This window comes from Pseudophryne corroboree, chromosome 4, assembly GCF_028390025.1.
Source record: "Pseudophryne corroboree isolate aPseCor3 chromosome 4, aPseCor3.hap2, whole genome shotgun sequence".
Lineage (NCBI taxonomy): Eukaryota > Metazoa > Chordata > Amphibia > Anura > Myobatrachidae > Pseudophryne > Pseudophryne corroboree.
The window spans coordinates 880,951,894-880,977,110 of record NC_086447.1 but is presented as its reverse complement, the minus strand read 5'-3'; the positions used below and the strand labels follow the sequence as shown (position 1 = coordinate 880,977,110).

At 47.6% G+C, this 25,217-nt stretch overlaps 1 protein-coding gene across 7 annotated transcripts in view; it reads right to left on the bottom strand.

Annotated features, from left to right (window-relative positions):
* Positions 1-25,217, bottom strand: part of BTBD9 (BTB domain containing 9) — a 260,485-nt gene that overhangs the window by 223,844 nt on the left and 11,424 nt on the right. For 5 of the 7 annotated variants that reach the window (XR_010176244.1, XR_010176243.1, XM_063918860.1 and 2 more), the window contains exons 2-3: positions 10,207-10,411; positions 1,265-1,628 (exon numbers count right to left, since the gene is read on the bottom strand). Coding sequence is in view for 5 of the 7 variants with exons in the window: in XM_063918859.1 (XP_063774929.1) it covers positions 1,265-1,628; positions 10,207-10,411 (569 nt within the window). In the remaining 2 variants the exon portion in view is untranslated. Of the gene's footprint in view, positions 1-1,264; positions 1,629-10,206; positions 10,412-10,764; positions 10,851-18,477; positions 18,601-25,217 lie in introns of those variants that run through there. The other 2 variants (XM_063918861.1, XM_063918862.1) reach the window with 2 other exon arrangements.

Sequence of the window (25,217 nt, the reverse complement as noted above, 5' to 3'; positions counted from 1 at the left end):
GCACAAAGGTTATATTCTCCCTCTATGGGTGTCGTGTACACCCATAGCGGGAGAAAAACCTGTGGCGCTGCTATTCCGACGTCGGCAATTCACCATCTGTCGTTATTCTGGAATCGGTATTGTGACCGCCGGGATCCCAACAGGGGGTCTCGTGATCGCCTCTCGATGTGGGCCCATACACAGCGGCCGTCACTCTCCCTATTTAGGAACAAGTTATACTATGCTATTCATATGGATTGGCTAGAAACTGCTATGCATAAAGAAACCAATATGGCTTCTTTCTTTCGGCTATGGGAAGGCTTTATAGATTCCCCCACCCCTGATCTTAAGCGTCAGATATAGAATTGCTTTTGTTATACATCTTGGTATGAGACAAGTAATTGCTGGAGGATCCTCCAATTTTTTTTTGTCACCCACAAGCTGATTATGCCATGTCCCTTACACATGGATTAAGGGTTCTGGGGAAGACCGCTGACCAAGCCTAGGTGGGGGAACTACATACTCTGTACTGCTCTATTATATATATATATATATATATATATACTCTATTTCTAGTTGTTCATGCGGTTCATCTTTGGATCGCTCTTTGTCACAGCATATACTGATTATATTCTGGATTCGTATATATTGGGGGTCATTCCGACCCGTTCGCACGCTGCTGGTTGTCACAGCGGTGCGAACGGGTCGGGACTGCGGCCGCGCGGCGCACACGCACCGTTGCCCAGCGCCAGCCGTCACCGGGCAACGACCAGAAGAAAGTGATCGCTAGCGTGATCGCAAGAAGATTGACAGCGGGGAGGCGTTCCGGGGCGGATACTCACTGTTTTCTGGGAGTGGTGAGTCCAACGCAGGCGTGTCCAGGCGTTTGGAGGGCGGATGTCTGACGTCAATCCCGGGACCTGCATCACTCGCGCAGGGTAAGTAAGTCTGGCCCTGGTCTTGTTTTACAGGAAACTTTTTTAGCATAGCAGGGCTGTACAAGCGATCGTAGCCCTGCTATGCTAAAATACACTCCCCCATAGGCGGCGTCTAGTTGATCGCACGGGCAGCAAAAAGTTGCTACGTGCGATCAACTTGGAATGACCCCCATTGTTACGTGATATAATATGTGCATGCTCTGATGAATAAAGAAATGTTAAAAAACTGTTGAGTCTCTGGCCAGCCATACAACTGATGTGTGTTAATGCCGCAGCATGATGACAGATTGGTAATTCTCCTCCTATGGCGTATACAGGACAAGTGAGACATCGGACACAGACAGTACCTTGGACAGCGACAGGTAGCCATCGCTGGAGAGCACTTCCTGTGCGTTCCTATCCATGAACGTGCAGCACGTAGCGCATAGCTTGGAGAGAGAGTACAGGCTGGCCACGTCATAGATCATGCACACGTTCTGAGTCTTCAGGATAGTACACAGATACTCGGACGTGGAGTCTTCCAGCTCCGGGAAGCCGTACTTGTGTGCCAGGCTCAGGAAGTCTAACAGAACCTCCTCCCGCTCGTCCCTCAGGCTGGCTCGGCCTGTGTAGATGTACTTCATCAGCATGGAGAAGGCCTCGGCCGTCGTGTCCTGCAGGACGATCTCTGCCTCTGGCTGAGACTCCTTCATACCTCCGTATAACAGGGCTCTGCACAGGACAATATACAGGTCAGGAGATATACACACATATAGCACAATAAATAACGGGGCTCTGCACAGGACAATACACAGGTCAGGAGATATACACACATATAGCACAATAAATAACAGGGCTCTGCACAGGACAAATTACAGGACAGGAGCTATACACACATATAGCACAATATATAACAGGGCTCTGCACAGGACAATATACAGGTCAGGACATATACACACACATATAGCACAATAAATAACAGGGCTCTCCACAGGACAATATACAGGTCAGGAGCTATACACACATATAGCACAATAAATAACAGGGCTCTGCACAGAACAATATACAGGTCAGGAGCTCTACACACATATAGCACAATAACTAACGGGGCTCTGCACAGGACAATACACAGGTCAGGACATATACACACATATAGCACAATAAATAACGGGGCTCTGCACAGGACAATATACAGGTCAGGAGCTCTACACACATATAGCACAATAAATAACAGGGCTCTGCACAGGACAATATACAGGACAGGAGCTATACACACATATAGCACAATAAATAACAGGGCTCTGCACAGAACAATATACAGGACAGGAGCTATACACTCATATAGCACAATAAATAACGGGGCTCTGCACAGAACAATATACAGGGCAGGAGCTCTACACACATATAGCACAATAAATAACAGGGCTCTGCACAGGACAATATACAGGACAGGAGCTATATACACATATAGCACAATAAATAACAGGGCTCTGCACAGGACAATATACAGGACAGGAGCTATACACACATATAGCACAATAAATAACGGGGCTCTGCACAGAACAATATACAGGGCAGGAGCTATACACACATATAGCACAATAAATAACGGGGCTCTGCATAGAACAATATACAGGTCAGGAGCTATACACACATATAGCACAATAAATAACAGGGCTCTGCACAGGACAATATACAGGACAGGAGCTATACACACATATAGCACAATAAATAACAGGGCTCTCCACAGGACAATAATAAGAATTTACTTACCGATAATTCTATTTCTCGGAGTCCGTAGTGGATGCTGGGGTTCCTGAAAGGACCATGGGGAACAGCGGCTCCGCAGGAGACAGGGCACAAAAAAGTAAAGCTTTACTAGGTCAGGTGGTGTGCACTGGCTCCTCCCCCTATGACCCTCCTCCAGACTCCAGTTAGGTACTGTGCCCGGACGAGCATACACAATAAGGGAGGCATTTTGAATCCCGGGTAAGACTCATACCAGCCACACCAATCACACCGTACAACTTGTGATCTAAACCCAGTTAACAGTATGACAACAGAAAGGGCCTCTTAAAGATGGCTCCTTAACAATAACCCGAATTAGTTAACAATAACTATGTACAAGTATTGCAGACAATCCGCACTTGGGATGGGCGCCCAGCATCCACTACGGACTCCGAGAAATAGAATTATCGGTAAGTAAATTCTTATTTTCTCTATCGTCCTAAGTGGATGCTGGGGTTCCTGAAAGGACCATGGGGATTATACCAAAGCTCCCAAACGGGCGGGAGAGTGCGGATGACTCTGCAGCACCGAATGAGAGAACTCCAGGTCCTCCTTTGCCAGGGTATCAAATTTGTAAAATTTTACAAACGTGTTCTCCCCCGACCACGTAGCTGCTCGGCAGAGTTGTAATGCCGAGACCCCTCGGGCAGCCGCCCAAGATGAGCCCACCTTCCTTGTGGAGTGGGCTTTTACAGTTTTAGGCTGTGGCAGGCCTGCCACAGAATGTGCAAGTTGAATTGTGTTACAAATCCAACGAGCAATCGACTGCTTAGAAGCAGGTGCGCCCAACTTGTTGGGTGCATACAATATAAACAGCGAGTCAGATTTTCTGACTCCAGCCGTCCTTGCAATGTATATTTTTAAGGCTCTGACAACGTCCAACAACTTGGAGTCCTCCAAGTCGCTAGTGGCCGCAGGCACCACAATAGGTTGGTTCAGATGAAATGCTGATACCACTTTAGGGAGAAAATGCGGACGAGTCCGCAGTTCTGCCCTATCCGAATGGAAGATTAGATAAGGACTTTTATAAGATAAAGCCGCCAATTCAGATACTCTCCTGGCAGAGGCCAGGGCTAGTAACATAGTCACTTTCAATGTGAGATATTTCAAATCCACCTTTTTCAATGGTTCAAACCAATGGGATTTGAGGAAATCTAAAACTACATTTAGATCCCACGGTGCCACCGGAGGCACCACAGGAGGCTGTATATGCAGTACTCCCTTGACAAAAGTCTGGACCTCAGGGACAGAGGCCAATTCTTTTTGGAAGAATATTGACAGGGCCGAAATTTGAACCTTAATGGATCCCAATTTGAGACCCATAGATAATCCTGATTGCAGGAAATGTAGGAAACGACCCAGTTGGAATTCCTCCGTCGGAACCTTCCGATCCTCGCACCACGCTACATATTTTCGCCAAATGCGGTGATAATGTTTCACGGTGACTTCCTTCCGTGCCTTAATCAAGGTAGGAATGACTTCTTCTGGAATGCCTTTCCCTTTTAGGATCTGGCGTTCAACCGCCATGCCGTCAAACGCAGCCGCGGTAAGTCTTGAAAAAAACAGGGACCCTGCTGTAGCAGGTCCCTTCTCAGAGGTAGAGGCCACGGTTCGTCCGTGAGCATCTCTTGAAGTTCCGGATACCAAGTCCTTCTCGGCCAATCCGGAACCACTAGTATTGTTCTTACTCTTCTTTGCCGTATGATCTTCAATACCTTTGGTATGAGCGGCAGAGGAGGAAACACATACACTGACTGGTACACCCAAGGAGTTACCAGTGCGTCCACAGCTATTGCCTGTGGATCTCTTGACCTGGCGCAATATTTGTCCAGTTTCTTGTTGAGGCGAGACGCCATCATGTCTACAATTGGTCTTTCCCAACGGTCTATTAACATGTTGAAGACTTCTGGATGTAGACCCCACTCTCCCGGATGAAGATCGTGTCTGCTGAGGAAGTCTGCTTCCCAGTTGTCCACGCCCGGGATGAACACTGCTGACAGTGCTATCACGTGATTCTCCGCCCAGCGAAGAATCTTGGCAGCTTCTGCCATTGCACTCCTGCTTCTTGTGCCGCCCTGCCTGTTTACATGGGCGACCGCCGTGATGTTGTCCGACTGAATCAACACCGGCTTTCCTTGCAGGAGAAGTTCCGCCTGGCTTAGAGCATTGTAGATTGCTCTTAGTTCCAGAATGTTTATGTGAAGAGACTTTTCCAGACTCGTCCATACTCCCTGGAAGTTTCTTCCTTGTGTGACTGCTCCCCAGCCTCTCAGGCTGGCGTCCGTGGTCACCAGGATCCAATCCTGAATGCCGAATCTGCGGCCTTCTAATAGGTGAGCCTTCTGCAACCACCACAGAAGTGGCACCCTTGTCTTTGGTGACAGGGTTATTCGCAGGTGCATCTGCAGATGCGACCCTGACCATTTGTCCAACAGATCCCTTTGGAATATTCTTGCATGGAATCTGCCGAATGGAATTGCTTCGTAAGAAGCCACCATTTTTCCCAGGACTCTTGTGCATTGATGTACTGACACTTTTCCTGGTTTTAGGAGGTTCCTGACCAGATCGGATAACTCCTTGGCTTTTTCCTCTGGAAGGAAAACCTTTTTCTGAACCGTGTCCAGAATCATTCCTAGGAACAGCAGACGAGTTGTCGGGATTAAATGGGATTTTGGAATATTCAGAATCCACCCGTGTTGTCTTAGCACCTCTTGAGATAGTGCTAAAGCTGTCTCCAGCTGTTCTCTGGACCTTGCCCTTATTAGAAGATCGTCCAAGTATGGGATAACTAATACGCCTTTTCTTCGAAGAAGAATCATCATCTCGGCCATTACCTTGGTAAAGACCCGAGGCGCCGTGGACAATCCGAACGGCAGCGTCTGAAACTGATAGTGACAGTTTTGAACAATGAACCTGAGGTACCCCTGGTGTGCGGGGTAAATCGGAACGTGTAGATACGCATCCTTGATGTCCAAGGATACCATAAAGTCCCCTTCTTCCAGGTTCGCTATCACTGCTCTGAGTGACTCCATCTTGAACTTGAACTTTTTTATGTAGAGGTTCAAGGACTTCAGATTTAGAATAGGCCTTACCGAGCCATCCGGCTTCGGTACCACAAATAGAGTGGAATAATACCCCTTTCCTTGTTGTAATAGGGGTACTTTGACTATCACCTGCTGAGCGTACAGCTTGTGAATGGCTTCCAACACCCTCTCCCTTTCGGAAGAGACGGTTGGTAAGGCAGACTTCAGGAAACGATGAGGAGGATCCGTCTCTAATTCCAACCTGTACCCCTGAGATATTATCTGCAGGATCCAGGGGTCTACCTGCGAGTGAGCCCACTGCGCGCTGTAATTTTTGAGACGGCCCCCCACTGTCCCCGAGTCCGCTTGAGAGGCCCCAGCGTCATGCTGAGGTTTTTGCAGGAGCCGGGGAGGGCTTCTGTTCCTGGGAAGGAGCTGCCTGTTGGTGTCTCTTCCCTCTTCCTCTGCCTCGTGGCAGGTACGACAAGCCCTTTGCTCTCTTATTTTTGTAGGAGCGAAAAGGCTGCGGTTGAAAAGTCGGTGCCTTTCTCTGTTGGGGAGTGACTTGAGGTAAAAAAGTGGATTTCCCGGCAGTAGCCGTGGCCACCAAGTCTGATAGACCAACTCCAAATAACTCCTCCCCTTTATACGGCAAAACCTCCATGTGACGTTTTGAATCCGCATCGCCTGTCCACTGTCGTGTCCATAAGGCTCTTCTGGCTGAAATGGACATAGCACTCACCCGAGATGCCAGTGTGCAAATATCCCTCTGTGCATCACGCATATAGATAAATGCATCCTTTATTTGTTCTAACGACAGTAAAACATTGTCCCTATCTAGGGTATCAATATTTTCAATCAGGGATTCTGACCAAACTACTCCAGCACTGCACATCCAGGCAGTTGCTATAGCTGGTCGTAGTATAACACCTGCATGTGTGTATATATTCTTTTGAATAACTTCCATCTTTCTATCTGATGGATCCTTAAGTGCGGCCGTCTCAGGAGAGGGTAACGCCACTTGTTTGGATAAGCGTGTGAGCGCCTTGTCCACCTTAGGGGGTGTTTCCCAGCGCGCCCTAACCTCTGGCGGGAAAGGGTATAATGCCAATAACTTTTTTGAAATTATCAACTTTTTATCAGGAGCAACCCACGCTTCATCACACACGTCATTTAATTCTTCTGATTCAGGAAAAACTGTTTGTAGTTTTTTCACACCATACATAATACCCTGTTTTACGGTATCTGTAGTATCAGCTAAATGTAACGTCTCCTTCATTGCCAAAATCATATAACGTGTGGCCCTACTGGAAAATACGTTTGAATTTCTACCGTCGTCACTGGAATCAGTGCCCGTGTCTGGGTCTGTGTCGACCGACTGAGGCAAAGGGCGTTTTACAGCCCCTGACGGTGTTTGAGGCGCCTGGACAGGCATTAATTGATTGTCCGGCCGCCTCATGTCCTCAACTGACTGTTTAAGGGAAGATAAACCATCACGTAATTCCACAAATAAAGGCATCCATTCTGGTGTCGACCCCCTGGGGGGTGACATCTGCATATTTGGCAATTGCTCCGCCTCCACACCAATATCGTCCTCATACATGTCGACACCACGTACCGACACACACCGCAAACTCACAGGGAATGCTCTAATGAAGACAGGACCCACTAGCCCTTTTGGGGAGACAGAGGGAGAGTCTGCCAGCACACACCACAAAGCGCTATATATACAAGGGATATCCTTATATTAAGTGCTCCCTTATAGCTGCTTTAATATATATATATATATAGCCATTAATGTGCCCCCCCTCTCTGTTTTACCCTGTTTCTGTAGTGCAGTGCAGGGGAGAGACCTGGGAGCCGTTCTGACCAGCGGAGCTGTGACAGAAAATGGCGCCGTGTGCTGAGGAGATAGGCCCCGCCCCTTTTTCGGCGGGTTCTTCTCCCGCTATTTTTCCAGTCAGGCAGGGGTTAAATATCTCCATATAGCCCCTATGGGCTATATGTGAGGTATTTTTAGCCTTGTATAAGGTTTATATTTGCCTCTCAGAGCGCCCCCCCCCAGCGCTCTGCACCCTCAGTGACTGCCCAGTGAAGTGTGCTGAGAGGAAAATGGCGCACAGCTGCAGTGCTGTGCGCTACCTTATGAAGACTGAGGAGTCTTCAGCCGCCGGTTTCCGGACCTCTTCACGCTTCAGCATCTGCAAGGGGGTCGGCGGCGCGGCTCCGGGACCGGACTCCACGGCTGGGCCTGTGTTCGATCCCTCTGGAGCTAATGGTGTCCAGTAGCCAAGCAGCAAATCCACTCTGCATGCAGGTGAGTTTACTACTTTCCCCCTAAGTCCCACGTTGCAGTGATCCTGTTGCCAGCAGGACTCACTGTAAAGAAAAAAAAAAACCTAAACTAAACTTTCTCTAAGCAGCTCTTTAGGAGAGCCACCTAGATTGCACCCTTCTCGTTCGGGCACAAAATCTAACTGGAGTCTGGAGGAGGGTCATAGGGGGAGGAGCCAGTGCACACCACCTGACCTAGTAAAGCTTTACTTTTTTGTGCCCTGTCTCCTGCGGAGCCGCTGTTCCCCATGGTCCTTTCAGGAACCCCAGCATCCACTTAGGACGATAGAGAAATACAGGACAGGAGCTATACACACATATAGCACAATAAATAACGGGGCTCTGCATAGAACAATATACAGGTCAGGAGCTATACACACATATAGCACAATAAATAACAGGGCTCTGCACAGGACAATATACAGGACAGGAGCTATACACACATATAGCACAATAAATAACAGGGCTCTGCACAGGACAATATACAGGACAGAGGCTATACACACATATAGCACAATAAATAACAGGGCTCTGCACAGGACAATATACAGGACAGGAGCTATACACACATATAGCACAATAAATAACAGGGCTCCGCACAGGACAATACACAGGTCAGGAGCTATACACACATATAGCACAATAAATAACAGGGCTCTGCACGGGACAATACACAGGTCAGGAGCTATACACACATATAGCACAATAAATAACAGGGCTCTGCACAGGACAATATACAGGGCAGGAGCTATACACACATATAGCACAATAAATAACAGGGCTCTGCACAGGACAATATACAGGACAGAGGCTATACACACATATAGCACAATAAATAACAGGGCTCTGCACAGGACAATATACAGGACAGGAGCTATACACACATATAGCACAATAAATAACAGGGCTCCGCACAGGACAATACACAGGTCAGGAGCTATACACACATATAGCACAATAAATAACAGGGCTCTGCACGGGACAATATACAGGGCAGGAGCTATACACACATATAGCACAATAAATAACGGGGCTCTGCACAGGACAATATACAGGGCAGGAGCTATACACACATATAGCACAATAAATAACAGGGCTCTGCACGGGACAATATACAGGGCAGGAGCTATACACACATATAGCACAATAAATAACAGGGCTCTGCACGGGACAATATACAGGGCAGGAGCTATACACACATATAGCACAATAAATAACAGGGCTCTGCACGGGACAATATACAGGGCAGGAGCTATACACACATATAGCACAATAAATAACAGGGCTCTGCACGGGACAATATACAGGGCAGGAGCTATACACACATATAGCACAATAAATAACAGGGCTCTGCACGGGACAATATACAGGGCAGGAGCTATACACACATATAGCACAATAAATAACGGGGCTCTGCACAGGACAATATACAGGACAGGAGCTATACACACATATAGCACAATAAATAACAGGGTTCTGCACAGGACAATATACAGGACAGGAGCTATACACACATATAGCACAATAAATAACGGGGCTCTGCACAGAACAATATACAGGGCAGGAGCTATACACACATATAGCACAATAAATAACAGGGCTCTGCACAGGACAATACACAGGTCAGGAGCTATACACCTATGACCTCATATATATAGAACCTGTATATAACATTTCTCTTTATATTTCCTGAATAACCACAGTCATGTTCCAGTCAGACACAGCCATGGACAATAATATTGGTGTCACCTGTGGACACGCTGTCGAGATCTCAACTACGTACCCACCTGACCCGCATCATTTTTGCCCGGCTCCAGTTTCTAAACATTATGGAGAGAGATAAAGTACTGTACCAGCCAATCAGCTCCTAACGGTTATATTTCAAACACAGCCGGTAAGGACGTTAGGAGCTGATTAGTTGGTAGTTGTTCTCTCTCCACTCTATCACTCCCCAAAGCTTAGTACATCAGCGCCTGACTTCTACGCCAGGTGGGTAAGAAATCACAGTCTGGGGGGGGAGGGGGATGGGTAGCGCTGGCTCTCCACTTGTGAGCTATACAGCAAAATAGTGAGTCTCATTGAAGAGAAAAAACATTTAAATCCACGCAGGGACCTGCAGAGCATCAGAGATCCTAAACGGCGGGCGACCCGAGCACAAACCCTACCTGAAGTACTGGCAGCGGGCGGCGAGAATGACCCTGTGAGCCGGAAACCTCATCTTATCCACAATGAAAGTGACATCGCTGTACTCCTCGCCGTTAATCAGAGCGCCCACGTTCTCGGACAGGATGTGCACGTGATCGATCTCCCCAATGGCGGTGTACGGGCGTAGGGGATGGCTGTTGCTCATCCTGGCAGAGATCAGCAGATCTGGACAGAAGGGTAGAGGGTCAGTGACACAGCAACTACTCATATATCACAATAACAACACTGTAATAAGTCAGTGATAAGTCCCGCACAATACAGAGACAGAGAGAGATCACATGACTCATTACACCACCGTCAGAGCGCTGCTGGGCGCCTCTGTGTAACCAGCGCTGTTTTACCGGTCTCACATTCTTAGGAGTTCTTTTTTATTACATGACACGTTACTTCAATGGAGAGTCACACTAATACCTGTAGTAAGTCACAAAGCGCGAAAGCCGAGGGATGCCCAGAGGTAAGTACCCCACGTTAGTTGGTTGTTATGGGGGTGGGGGAGGGGAGGGGGAGTTATTGCTCACTTTGGGTAGACAACTTCTATGAAGGGAGTCAGTGACTTTTCTGATCATTATGTATAGCAAACTCTGGCAGCTTTTGGCTCTCCATCTGTTGTGGAACTACAAGACCCAGCATGCTGCATTTTCAATGTGTTGGTGGATAAAACACTCCTGAGACTAAGGCAGGAACAGAAATATCTGCAATGAAGAGGCCACACGCAGCGGACCGAGGATTACACACCTAAAAATATCTATCTGGAAAAAATAAAACCATAACCGTACAACCAAATTATACATGACATAAATAACTGTACATTAGCTTAAGGTTCTCTGTGATGTTATACTTGTTAAGCGCTATATAAATGTTAATAATCAATAAATTAGGGCTCAACAATTGCCATGGGAGGGGGGGGGGGGGCAGGTTGCCGAGGCAACCAGATTTTGCTTCCTGGTGACCGGATTCTGCAGGGCAGGAAGAAGCAGATCCTCAGCAACCCCAGCGGAGAATCGTGGGCATGCCTATATTATTGCGGCGGCCATTTCATGCACAGGATTGCATGTGCTGATTGCCTCTGCTGACCGCCCATCCTAACTCCTGTCTGTCCCTGCCTGTTTGCAAACTCCGCTGTATAGAGCGGTAAGAAAGTCTATGCATGGCCAAGGGAATCGCAACTTCGGAGGGGGGGGGGGGGGGGGGGAGGCTGTTGTGTGCTTACAGAGTGACTGAGGAGAGATGGATTACCACCTTAGTTGTGTGGCCAATGGGGATGGTTGTCCGGGTGGGGAGTTAGCCAATCAGTAAAGTGGCTGCAGAGGTGGTGGCGGTGGGGAAGGGGGGGGGGGGGGATCTGTCCGTCTCATTTAGGGACACTATTAGAACCAGGCTTCAGCAGATAGTAGAAGTATTTTAGATTAAACACGGTAGAATACAGGCAACCAATGGAGGGACTGACAGAGCGGATCAGCAGATGGTGAATGTCTTGCTAGGAAGATTAGCCTCGCAGCTGCATTCAAAATAGATTGTAGTGGTGAGAATCTTTTCTTGGGAAGACCAGTAGGGAGACTATTGCAATAATCAATGCTGGAGATAGTGGGCTGGATTCAAATGTTCCGTCTCCCTATTGCGCCCGTCCGACGGATTCTAATGTTACTGCCGAAGGGCGCGACAACTTAATTTCAGCTCGCTACCCCCAGAGGTAGCGAGCTGAAATGCGTGTAAATAAGACCTGTTTGGGTGCCCAAACGGGTCTCTTCACGATCACGCCCTTTACTTTAGTCGGGTTTAGGCGCTTGATGCACCTAAACCAGACTGTAATGAGCGCGATCAGTGCCATAACGGGCTACACTTGAATATCGCCCCTCTATCTCCCGTCACTTTAGACGGGAGATAGCGGATGCAATATTTTTTTGAATCCGGCCCAATGAGTGCATGGAATTCTTAGTGTCTTATGTCAGATATGGTAGTATTTTGGAATAGTTTTTTAGGTGCATGTAACATGATTTTGAGACAGATTGAATGTGTGGAACAAAGGGCAGTTCAGAGATGAGGTTAGTAACCATTCTTGGCTTGCGGGAATATACTGAATTCTGTTTCAGAAAAGTTGAGGTGACAAGATGACGCCCAAGATGAAACAGCAAAAAGGCATTCAAAGACATGGACCTATACAGATGGTTACAAATCTGGGGAGGATAGGTAGATTTGAGTATCATCTGCGTACAGATGATACTGAAATCCAAAAGAGATAATTAGTTTCCCAAGAGATGAGATATAGATTGAGAAAAGCAGAGGACCTAACACTGAGCCTTGCGGTACTTCAACTGATAGAGGAAGCGAAGAGGAGGTGGAATCAGAGAAGAGAATACTGAAGGAGCGATTAGATAGGCAGGATAGAAACCAAGAGAGGACGGTGTCCTGAAGACCTAAGGATTGCAGTGTTTCTATGAGAAGGGAGTGGTCAACAGTGTCAAAAGCAGTGGAGAGATCTAGAAGAATAAGAAGTGAGTAACGACCTAGCATGACTGAAGTGTGTCAACTAAGCTGTGTGAGGGGAGTGTAGGCAAGTCTCTCAAGTAGCTTGGAGGGGCATGGGAGCTGAGAGATGGCACGGTAATCCCATGGTGAGCAGTAATCATGGAAAATAGGATGCCAGGGACTATACCAATCTCATAGATCTGCGTGTGGCAGCCTGCTCAGCTGGGGATGTGGTTTCATCCTGGATGAAGTCAATGTGAAAAACAACACGTGCAAAATATGCCACATTTAGATAACATGACAAGGAATAGTGATAATACGGGTATGGGTCATTAGGTCGACCACTATTGGTCGACATGCATTATGTCGACATGGTCACTAGGTTGACATGAACAAGGTCGACATGAAAAAGGGTCGACATGATTTTTATTTATTTTTTGGGTGTCGTTTTCTTCGTAAAGTGAGGGGGAACCACAATTAGTGTACCGTGTTCACTCGCCATGCTGCGCTCGGCACAGGTTACTATTCCCAATCGTAGTCCACGTGGATCGTAAAGTATGAGAAAGTTCAAAAAGATTTTTTTAAAAAGACACCCCGCCTGAAGCCGCCCCTCTGAAGTGCCTGCCTCTCCCTTTGCTGAGGACCGCTGAGCGCTGCCCGCCGGAGCTGGGTCTGCGGGTGGCGGCCATTTGTTTGTGGAAGAGACTCTGGGTTTTGTAGGGTCTGCCTGTGGCCCTGCCAATACCCCTACACACAGATAAAGATACTGAACGCTACAACTATTTAAAGTACATGATTTCAGCTTTCATTACTACTGCAAGGGACACAGCAAGCCTCACTTACATACAACTTATCTGACTGAGGGAATTGGAGCTCCTCCCTGTGGTGACTTCTTGAATCACACCTTCAACTCCTTCAGACTTGCTTGTATTATAACAAATCTTCCTTTTTAACGGGGAGCTGTCATTGCCATGTGAGTCCCTCCTTCCATAACCGGAGACGCTGTCCCCTTCACCTAATATGTTCGGCCCTCTCGAGGAGTAATGGCTGATGCCTTGTGACACACTCAATCCGTAATGTGACCACAACCTTGTCCTAAAACCCTACCGCCCTTTTGACAAGACCTGCTTCTGCTGTACTGCTACATCATTATGCTTTACCTCCGTGACTATGCTATTTGTCTCCTCCTGCTATGATTGAACCCGAAACCCGCCCCCCAATCAGATGTCGAGTTGGGTTTGTTCAGCACTCGTCTGTATATGTGAGTGATGGGTCCAGCAGAGCTGACTTTGTGAGCCTTATTTCACATTGGTGCCTCCTACAGCTAATTTCGAGCCCGCCGACTATTTACAGGCGTTAGAACCCGACATTAGCAACTATCCATTTGACTACCTTTCTCGAGGACAATAGCTGCTTTTTCCTGAGTCACAGAAAACGCAAGGGAGTAAAGACCGAAGTTCCCCCCCGTTCCGATCTAAGGCGTTATCTTAGTCTCCTGAAAGACTCAGACATGTCGGCCTGGTGGACACCATTAAACTCCAGGCAGATGAGATCCAGAACCTACACGACCACCTGGACGACATGGATAATAGGGGGCATCGGAATAACCTGCGGGTGAGGGGCATCCCTGAGGACATCCCGCAACAGAGCATCCCAGACGTACTCTACAAAATCTTCAGTGAAGTCTTAGAAATTGACCCAAACGACTCCATTGTTTTTGACATTGCATCCCAGAGGCATGCAGTCCGAGCGGCCGCGAGATATAATCTGCCGTCTCCACTACTTCAGCCAAAAGGATGAAATTCTTCGGAAACTCCGGAATTCAGGGGACTTGGACTTAACGGCACACCCATTCAAGTTTTTCAAGAGCTTTCATGACATACCCTGCAGTCCAGGCGTCAACTGAAGACCTTAACAGATGCTCTTCGTAAGCGTAACATTAAATATAGATGGGGATTCCCATTCAGTCCTACAGCTACCAATGAAGGTCGTTCAGCCACAATCTGGGTTCCTGAGGATGTCACGTATTTCTGCTACACACTTTCTATTGATCCTGTTCGGATCCCTGACTGGCAATCCCTGCGCTCAAAGATTCCCCCCAGCCCCGCTGGTCGACCCGCCTTTCCAAATAGCAGGTTCATCTTTATCATCGCAGAAACGGAACCGCTCCTTCCCATCCTCTTCATCATCCTGACCGGCTGCGAAGACATGACTTTTACTCCTTCTTTTGCTTCTTCTAACAGCCATATGGTATTAATTGGTCCAAGAGATTACGGGCCGCTTCACTGAGTACCTGTTGGGAGGGGCGTTATCCTCCCATTGGACTTGCCCCTGTGAGTAACAGATGTTTGGTCAGTCCATTGTCCTACATATTATATTATTTTGTCTGTTAGCCATTCTCTCTCTTAAAGGGTATTAGCAGTACAGCTCTTGATTGTTTTAACAACTGATTATTATACAATGGTCTTCATTGTTCTATGTTAGCTAGGGTTACCTAGTATTATCATTATATTGTTATCTTACCTCCGCAATACTGTGGTCACTGATTTTTCTGATTTTTTTCTTTTATTTTTATCTCTACTTATGCCCGGCCTCCACTCTTTTGGGTAGATTCACCTTAGAAAATGTGAGGTCTCCTTTACTGTATTTTATTTTTACGGTTTGTGTTGGAAGGTAGATCCATTTCTCCCTTGTTGCCCCGTTTACACCGCAATGGTTGGTCCTGGATCATACAGTGTTAACTTGTTACACACTGCTCGAGTACCCAGGAGCGGTGTTTTGCTTTCAATATGGTTTGTTTCTCAATTGTATTGTTATTCTATGTTTTCATGTCTTGATGCTCTCTTCGTGTTTTTTCTTCTTTTTTTCCTTTTTCTTTTTCTGGTTCTTTCCTCTCCACCCGACTTACCTGGGTTCAACAGGGCCCGACCTCTTTCTAACGCAGCTTTAACTTTTCCGAGGCTAGGCCTGCTTTTGCTTCTGGTATTCTGTAAATGGCTCTTCTAAAAGGTAATTTCTATTAATGCTCAGGGACTTAATATTCCAGATCGAGGGTTGCATTCCCTACGGGAATTAAAGGTTGATGTCGTCATTGTGCAGGAAACCCATTTTAAGGAAGGGGCGGCTCCTTCTCTCAGGAATAGAGACTTTCCCGTAGGCCATTTTTCTAACAATGCTGAAGGTAAAATTCTAAGCGTAACGATCTTGTTCGCTAGACATGTCGCCATCTTATACCTGGCAGGGCTACGCTCGTAAATTGTACTGTTGTCAATACAACTCTCACTTTTCTTAATATCTATGCTCCCAACAAGGCACAGCCGGCTTTCTTGGATAAGGTGCTTAATCTGGCCCTGCCTTATATTGATGGGATTTTGCTTTTTGGTGGGGATTTAAATTGGTTTTTGGACCCTCGTTTGGATTCCTCCAATACCTCCCCTAGGTTCTCTGATAAACTCCATCGTAAGGTTCGGAAAAGTCTTCACAATTTCCAACTCATCGAAGTCTGGCGAGTCCAACACCCCTCTACGCGCGATTACACCTTTTATTCGCACCCACACAACACTTACACTAGGCTCGATTACTTGTTCATCTCTCATAGATTTTTACATTTGGCTGAGGCTTCAGATGTAGGTAATATATCCTGGGCGGATCATGCACCCGTCTCTCTGAAGGTTCGTCTATCTCCTTCACATCCAAATTCTTTTACACTGAACGACTTGGTCCTCCAGGATCCTTACTGTCAACAACAGATTAGGGAGGCGATAACTAGATACATTGCTGACAACGACACTGCCGAGATCTCTAAAGTGGTAGTCTGGGAGGCCCACAAGTGCGTAATAAGGGGTAAACTTATACAGCTGGCCGCGCGCATGAAAAAGCAACGTACGGCGGCCCGAGACGCTTTCAATCAGAAGATTTAGTCGTTGGAGCTTCTCCATAAATCCGCCCTGTCAGGCGACATCCTTCAATCTCTTTGACAGGCTCGGAGGGAATTGGACTCTCTTATGTCAAATAAAATAAAACTAGACGCAAGAAAATGCCGTAGTCGCTACTTTTATGGGGAAATAAACCCGGGAAGCTACTGGCGCGGGCTCTGCAGGCTCAGCGGGCAGCATCTTTTATACCTAAAATTATATCACAGACTGGGACTACACGGAACACCACAACAGAGATAGCGGTAGCCTTTCATCTTTTCTACACTCAGTTATATAATTTATGGGGTCCTGTCGAGAATGGGCCCGATATGACCCGGAAGGCCTCAATGTCCGAGTTCTTAAGAGAAGTCAATTTTCCGACACTTACGCCAGAGGAGGTTGAGTCACTAGAGGGCCCTTTCACCCTTGTAGGGATTGAAGAAGCTATTAAAACTACCCCTAATGGTAGGAGCCCTGGTCCCGATGGTTTTTCCTTAGCCTACTATAAGTTGTTTGGGGATGTTTTATCACCATTGATGCTCAGAGCCTTCAATCAGGTTTCAGACCAGAACCCTTTCTCTCCGCAGTCTTTGCTTGCACACATTTCGGTTATTCCTAAGGAGGGTAAGGACTCGGCCCAGTGCTCCAGCTACAGACCCATTTCCCTGTTGAACATCGACTTGAAGCTCTTTCCTAAATTAATGGCGAACCGCTTGAAGTCCTTTCTCACAAATTTAATTCATACAGACCAGGTGGGGTTTGTCCCAGGTCGAGAGGCCAGGGATAATACTACTAAAGTTCTAGACTTAATTCATTTTGCCTCAACTTGCAAATCCCCCTCTATCCTACTTTCAACATATGCAGAAAAGGCGTTTGATAGGGTGGACTGGGATTTTTTATTGTGAGTGCTGCAGCATCTGGGCTTAGGGCAGGTGGGCTTCCAAAGAATTTGGGCTCTGTACTCTAGGCTCTCAGCCCGTGTACGCATTAATGGTGAGCTGTCTGACTCGTTCCAGATTCGGAAAGGCACTCGGCAGGGCTGTCCCTTGTCACCTCTTATTTTTGTGCTGTGTATGGAGACCCTGGCGAGAGCTATCCGTCGGAATGTTAACATCACAGGGCTGCTAGTAGGTGATAGAGAATATAAGCTCGCCCTGTTTGCAGATGATCCTCTTGCAGTGATATCCAATCCCCTAACCTCTATACCCAACCTCCTTAAGGAATTTACACGATTCGGGACCCTCTCAAATTTCAAAGTTAATCTAACTACGTCCACAGCTATGAACCTAACTCTAGACCAGACGAGTCTACAGGTTCTCCAAACTATTTCACCCTTCGCGTGGCACCCCTCACAACTAAAATATTTAGGTGTGTTTCTACATAAAGATCTCTCCCAGGTATATCATTCTAATTTTCCCCCATTTTTAACCAAACTCCAGTCAGATCTCGCCAATTGGGGCGGGAAGAAAATTTTATGGATAGGTAGGGTAGGAGTTATCAAAATGAATATTTTACCAAGAATTTAGTACCTCTTACAAACGCTACCCGTTGCTATCCCCCGGTCCTGGTTTATCGCACTGCAACGTAAGATCAGAGACTTTATATGGGCGGGACGTAAACCTCGGTTTAAGCATGAGATACTTTTTAGGCGTAAGCACCAGGGGGGGCTCCAATTGCCTCACTTCTTCTCCTATCATCAAGCTGTACTCCTTACAAGAGTTATGGAGTGGAGTCGTGAGTCGAACAGAAAACAATGGGTGGAAACTGAGCTAGCCTCACTCCCCACCCTCTGCCCTGACTCCCCCTGGCTCTCTAAAATCCCGCCGGTGCTACACCGCTTGCTGGTCCTACCTTTTCATGCTGGCGTCTCTTACGTGTTCTTCCTCTTGTTTCAGTGCCCCCTTCCCCTCTCACGCCACTATTTGGTAATCCGGAGTTCCTCCCAGGCTGCCAATCGTCATTCCAGCCTTGGCGAGATAGGAGTATTCGGAGAGCAGATCAGTTGATGGACGCATCAGGTATACTATGCTTCCCTGAGCTGCACACTAAATGGGATTTACAGAGTAAGGAAATTTGGAGATACCTTCAAATTAAACACTTCCCAATTACTTTTTGCTCTCCAGTGAAGGGTAGACGGGCAGTGACCTTGTTTGAACAACTGTGCCTCTCTCATACTTATCCTTGTCACACCCTCTACACATTTTATAAATGGATAATTGATTATAGATTTTCTTCCCAACCTAAATTTGTTAGGGATTGGGAATTGGACCTGGCGGGATTGGTAGTTGAAGACGACTGGGAGGACATTTATAGTAACACTTTTTCACCCTCCGCAAAGTTCTGGTGCTAGAAACACACTACAAAGTACTTACCCGTTGGTACCGCTGTCCAAACATATTAGCTAAAATATAACCCGGGGTACCCAATACATGTTGGAGATGTAAAACGCCGGTCACCACCCCAATGCATATATGGTGGGAGTGCTCCCTCCTTCTGCCTTATTGGCGTCAAGAAGTAGAAGCGGCTAATATTATACTGGGTGAGGACCTGCCTCTGTGCCCCAGCTTTTGGCTCTTAAACCATACTCGCAGACCCAGATCTCAATATAAGAAATCTCTACTTCGCCATATCTTAAGTGCCTCTAAGGCGGTTATCCATGTACATTGGAAGTCAGATGTGATCCCCAGTTTGAAGGAGAGGAGCGCCCGTTTGAATCACTATATGGCTATGGAGGACCTTATTTCAACATTAGAAATGAGAAACACATCCTTTACAGCTATATGGTATCCCTGGCTGAAATATAAAGAATCAGACCACTATAAGTTGTTTCGCTAAGAGGTCCCACACCTTCTCAAACTTATTAGGTGTTTTTTGTAAAACTATACTAGCCCCGGGGGTCGAGAGGAGAGAACATCTCTCTATTTTCTATTTTCCTTCTTTTTCTCTGTTCTGAGTAACCTCTCTTCTATCTGTATTTCTCTCCCTAGGCTTTCCTTTTTATTTTCCTCTTTTGATACAGAATTTGATGACTATTATTTAATTATATTGGTCTGGAATGTTTGGTGTGTTCTATATAACACTGCGAGACATTTTTAAAGATCTGACTCTATATTTGTTTTTATATTATATATGCCTTCCAGCTTTATTCTTTACTTATGATGTGTTTTATATAGATCTCTGTATTGAAAAAATTTTCAATAAAAACCAATTTGCAAAAAAAAAAGATAAAAAAAGTGAAAAATTCATGTCAACGTTTTTCCATGTCGACCTAATGACCGTATCCCGATCATACAGAGGTTATTTATCCCACACAAGAGATGAGGAGCAATGTACGTGTCACATTCACCAGGGGAAGCAGCAGTTCCAGAGCTACCAGCAGGCAATATAGGCAGCTGCCTACAGTGCAGGAAAGTTAGGGGATGTGACTAGATCCCCATACAGCTAGGTAACAGATAACAATGTGGGGATGCATGGTAAACAATCAGCACAAGGCAAAAGTAAAATCAGTCAAACTGAGTATAAACAATGAAACTAAAAATAAGAATTTACTCACCGGTAATTCTATTTCTCGTAGTCCGTAGTGGATGCTGGGTACTCCGTAAGGACCATGGGGAATAGACGGGCTCCGCAGGAGACTGGGCACTCTTAAAAGAAAGATTAGGTACTACATCTGGTGTGCACTGGCTCCTCCCTCTATGCCCCTCCTCCAGACCTCAGTTAGGGAAACTGTGCCCGGAAGAGCTGACATTACTAGGAAAGGATTTGGAATCCAGGGTAAGACTCATACCAGCCACACCAATCACACTGTACAACTTGTGATGGGTTCACTACGGCTGGCCGGCGGTCGGGCTCCCGGCGACCAGCATCCGGCGCCGGGAGGCCGACCGCCGGCTTACCGACAAGTGTGGCGAGCGCAAATGAGCCCCTTGCGGGCTCGCTGCGCTCGCCACGCTACGCGCGCCACACTATTTTATTCTCCCTCTATGGGGGTCGTGGACCCCCACGAGGGAGAATAAGTGTCGGTATGCCGGCTGTCGGGCTCCCGGCGCCGGTATACTGAGCGCCGGGAGCCCGACCGCCGGCATACAGAAGACCACCCCTTGTGATAACTATACCCAGTTAACAGTATGAACAACAACTGAGCCTCATTTAACAGATGGTTCATAACAAAACCCTATAGTTAAGCAATAACTATATACATGTATTGCAGAAAGTCCGCACTTGGGACGGGCTCCCAGCATCCACTACGGACTACGAGAAATAGAATTACCGGTGAGTAAATTCTTATTTTCTCTGACGTCCTAGTGGATGCTGGGTACTCCGTAAGGACCATGGATTTATACCAAAGCTCCCAAACGGGCGGGAGAGTGCGGATGACTCTGCAGCACCGAATGAGCAAACTCAAGGTCCTCCTCAGCCAGGGTATCAAACTTGTAGAATTTTGCAAAAGTGTTTGATCCCGACCAAGTAGCAGCTCGGCAAAGTTGTAAAGCCGAGACCCCTCGGGCAGCCGCCCAAGAAGAGCCCACCTTCCTCGTGGAATGGGCTTTTACAGACTTAGGATGCGGCAGTCCAGCCGCAGAATGAGCCTGCTGAATCGTGCTACAGATCCAGCGAGCAATAGTCTGCTTAGAAGCAGGAGCACCCAGCTTGTTGGGTGCATGCAGGATAAACAGCGAGTCGGTTTTCCTGACTCTAGCCGTCCTGGAAACATAGATTTTCAGGGCCCGGACTACGTCCAGCAACTTGGAATCCTCCAAGTCCCTAGTAGCCGCAGGCACCACAATAGGTTGGTTCAAATGAAACGCTGATACCACCTTAGGGAGAAATTGGGGACGAGTCCTCAATTCTGCCCTGTCCATATGGAAAATCAGATATGGGCTTTTACAGGACAAAGCCGCCAATTCTGTCACACGCCTAGCCGAAGCTAAGGCCAATAACATGACCACTTTCCACGTGAGATACTTTAGCTCCACGGTCTTAAGTGGCTCAAACCAGTGGGATTTCAGGAAATCCAACACAACGTTAAGATCCCAAGGTGCCACTGGAGGCACAAAAGGGGGCTGAATATGCAGCACTCCCTTAACAAACGTCTGAACCTCAGGCAGTGAAGCCAGTTCTTTTTGAAAGAAAATAGACAGGGCCGAAATCTGGACTTTAATGGATCCCAATTTTAGGCCCATAGTCACTCCTGACTGTAGGAAGTGCAGAAATCGACCCAGCTGAAATTCCTCTGTTGGGGCCTTCCTGGCCTCACACCAAGCAACATATTTTCGCCATATGCGGTGATAATGTTTTGCTGTCACATCCTTCCTAGCTTTAATCAGCGTAGGAATGACTTCATCTGGAATGCCCTTTTCCATTAGGATCCGGCGTTCAACCGCCATGCCATCAAACGCAGCCGCGGTAAGTCTTGGAACAGACAGGGCCCCTGCTGTAGCAGGTCCTGTCGGAGCGGCAGAGGCCAAGGGTCCTCTGAGATCATTTCTTGTAGTTCCGGGTACCAAGTTCTTCTTGGCCAATCCGGAACGATGAGTATAGTTCTTACTCCTCTCTTTCTTATTATCCTCAGTACCTTTGGTATGAGAGGAAGAGGAGGGAACACATAAACCGACTGGTACACCCACGGTGTCACTAGAGCGTCCACAGCTATCGCCTGAGGGTCCCTTGACCTGGCGCAATATCTTTTTAGCTTTTTGTTGAGGCGGGACGCCATCATGTCCACCTGTGGCCGTTCCCAACGATTTACAATCAGCTTGAAGACTTCTGGATGAAGTCCCCACTCTCCCGGGTGGAGGTCGTGCCTGCTGAGGAAGTCTGCTTCCCAGTTGTCCACTCCCGGAATGAACACTGCTGACAGTGCTAGCACGTGATTCTCCGCCCATCGAAGAATCCTTGTGGCTTCTGCCATCGCCATCCTGCTTCTTGTGCCGCCCTGTCGGTTTACATGGGCGACCGCCGTGATGTTGTCTGACTGAATCAGCACCGGCTGGTTTTGAAGCAGGGTTACTGCTTGACTCAGGGCATTGTAAATGGCCCTTAGTTCCAGAATATTTATGTGTAGGGAAGTCTCCTGACTTGACCACTGTCCTTGGAAGTTTCTTCCCTGAGTGTCTGCCCCCAACCTCGGAGGCTTGCATCCGTGGTCACCAGGACCCAGTCCTGAATGCCAAATCTGCGGCCCTCGAGAAGATGAGCACTCTGCAGCCACCACAGCAGAGACACCCTGGCCCTCGGGGACAGGGTGATCAACCGATGCATCTGAAGATGCGATCCGGACCACTTGTCTAACAGATCCCACTGAAAGATCCTTGCATGGAACCTGCCGAAGGGAATTGCTTCGTAAGAAGCTACCATCTTTCCCAGGACACGCGTGCAGTGATGCACCGACACCTGATTTGGTTTCAGGAGGTTCCTGACCAGAGACGACAATTCCTGGGCCTTCTCCTCCGGGAGGAACACCTTTTTATTTTCTGTGTCCAGAATCATGCCCAGGAACAGCAGACGCGTCGTAGGAATCAGCTGCGACTTTGGGATATTCAGAATCCAGCCGTGCTGTTGTAGCACTTCCCGAGATAGTGCTACTCCGACTAACAACTGCTCCTTGGACCTCGCCTTTATAAGGAGATCGTCCAAGTATGGGATAATGATAACTCCCTTCTTTCGAAGGAATATCATCATTTCGGCCATTACCTTGGTAAATATCCTCGGTGCCATGGACAGACCAAACGGCAACGTCTGGAATTGGTAATGACAGTCCTGTACCACAAACCTGAGGTACTCCTGGTGAGGGGGGTAAATGGGGACATGTAGGTAAGCATCCTTGATGTCCAGTGACACCATAAAATCCCCCTCTTCCAGGCTTGCAATAACCGCCCTGAGCGATTCCATTTTGAACTTGAACTTCCTTATATAAGTGTTCAAGGATTTCAAATTTAGAATGGGTCTCACCGAACCGTCTGGTTTCGGTACCACAAACATTGTGGAATAGTAACCCCGTCCCTGTTGAAGGAGGGGAACTTTGATTATCACCTGCTGGAGGTACAGCTTGTGAATTGCCGCCAGTACTACCTCCCTTTCCTTTGGAGTAGCTGGCAAGGCTGATTTTAGGTAACGGCGAGGGGGAGACGCCTCGAACTCCAGCTTGTATCCCTGAGATACCACTTGTAGAACCAAGAGATCCACCTGTGAGCGGACCCACTGGTCGCTGAAGTTCCGGAGACGCGCCCCCACCGCACCTGGCTCCACCTGTGGAGCCCCAGCGTCATGCGGTGGACTTAGAGGAAGCAGGGGAGGATTATTGTTCCTGGGAACTGGCTGTCTGGTGCAGCTTTTTCCCTCTACCCCTGCCTCTGGGCAGAAAGGACGCGCCTTTAACCCGCTTGCCTTTCTGGGGCCGAAAGGACTGTACCTGATAATACGGTGCTTTCTTAGGCTGTGAGGGAACTTGAGGTAAAAATGTCGACTTCCCAGCTGTTGCTGTGGAAATGAGGTCCGAGAAACCATCCCCAAACAATTCCTCACCCTTGTAAGGCAAAACCTCCATGTGCCTTTTAGAATCCGCATCACCTGTCCACTGCCGAGTCTATAATACTCTCCTGGCAGAAATGGACATTGCATTAATTCTAGATGCCAGCCGGCAAATATCCCTCTGTGCATCTCTCATAGATAAGACTACGTCTTTAATATGCTCTATGGTTAGCAATATAGTGTCCCTGTCAAGGGAATCAATGTTATCAGACAGGGAATCAGACCACGCTGCTGCAGCACTGCACATCCATGCTGAAGCAATAGCAGGTCTCAGTATAGTACCGGAGTGTGTATATACAGACTTCAGGATAGCCTCCTGCTTTCTATCCGCAGGCTCCTTTAAGGCGGCCGTATCCTGAGACGGCAGTGCCACCTTTTTTGATAAGCGTGTGAGCGCCTTGTCCACCCTAGGGGATGTTTCCCAACGTAGCCTGTCCGTTGGCGGGAAAGGGTACGCCATCAGTAACCTCTTAGAAATCACTAATTTCTTATCTGGGGAACACCACGCTTCTTCACACAATTCATCAGATGGGGGAAAAGTCACTGGCTGCTTTTTCTCCCCAAACATAATACCCTTTTTAGTGGTAACCGGGTTAATGTCAGAAATGTGCAACACATTTTTCATTGCCGTAATCATGCATCGGATGGCCCTTGTGGACTGTACATTTGTCTCATCCTCGTCTACACTGGAGTCAGACTCCGTGTCGACATCTGTGTCTGCCATCTGAGGTAGCGGGCGTTTTTGAGCCCCTGATGGCCTCTGAGATGCCTGGGCAGGCGCGGGCTGAGATGCCGGCTGTCCCAAAGCTGCGTCATCGAACCTTTTATGTAAGGAGTTGACACTGTCGGTTAATACCTTCCACATATCCATCCACTCTGGTGTCGGCCCCGCAGGGGGCGACATCACACTTATCGGCACCTGCTCCGCCTCCACGTAAGCGTCCTCCTCAAACATGTCGACACAGCCGTACCGACACACCGCACACACACACAGGGAATGCTCTGACTGAGGACAGGACCCCACAAAGTCCTTTGGGGAGACAGAGAGGAAGTATGCCAGC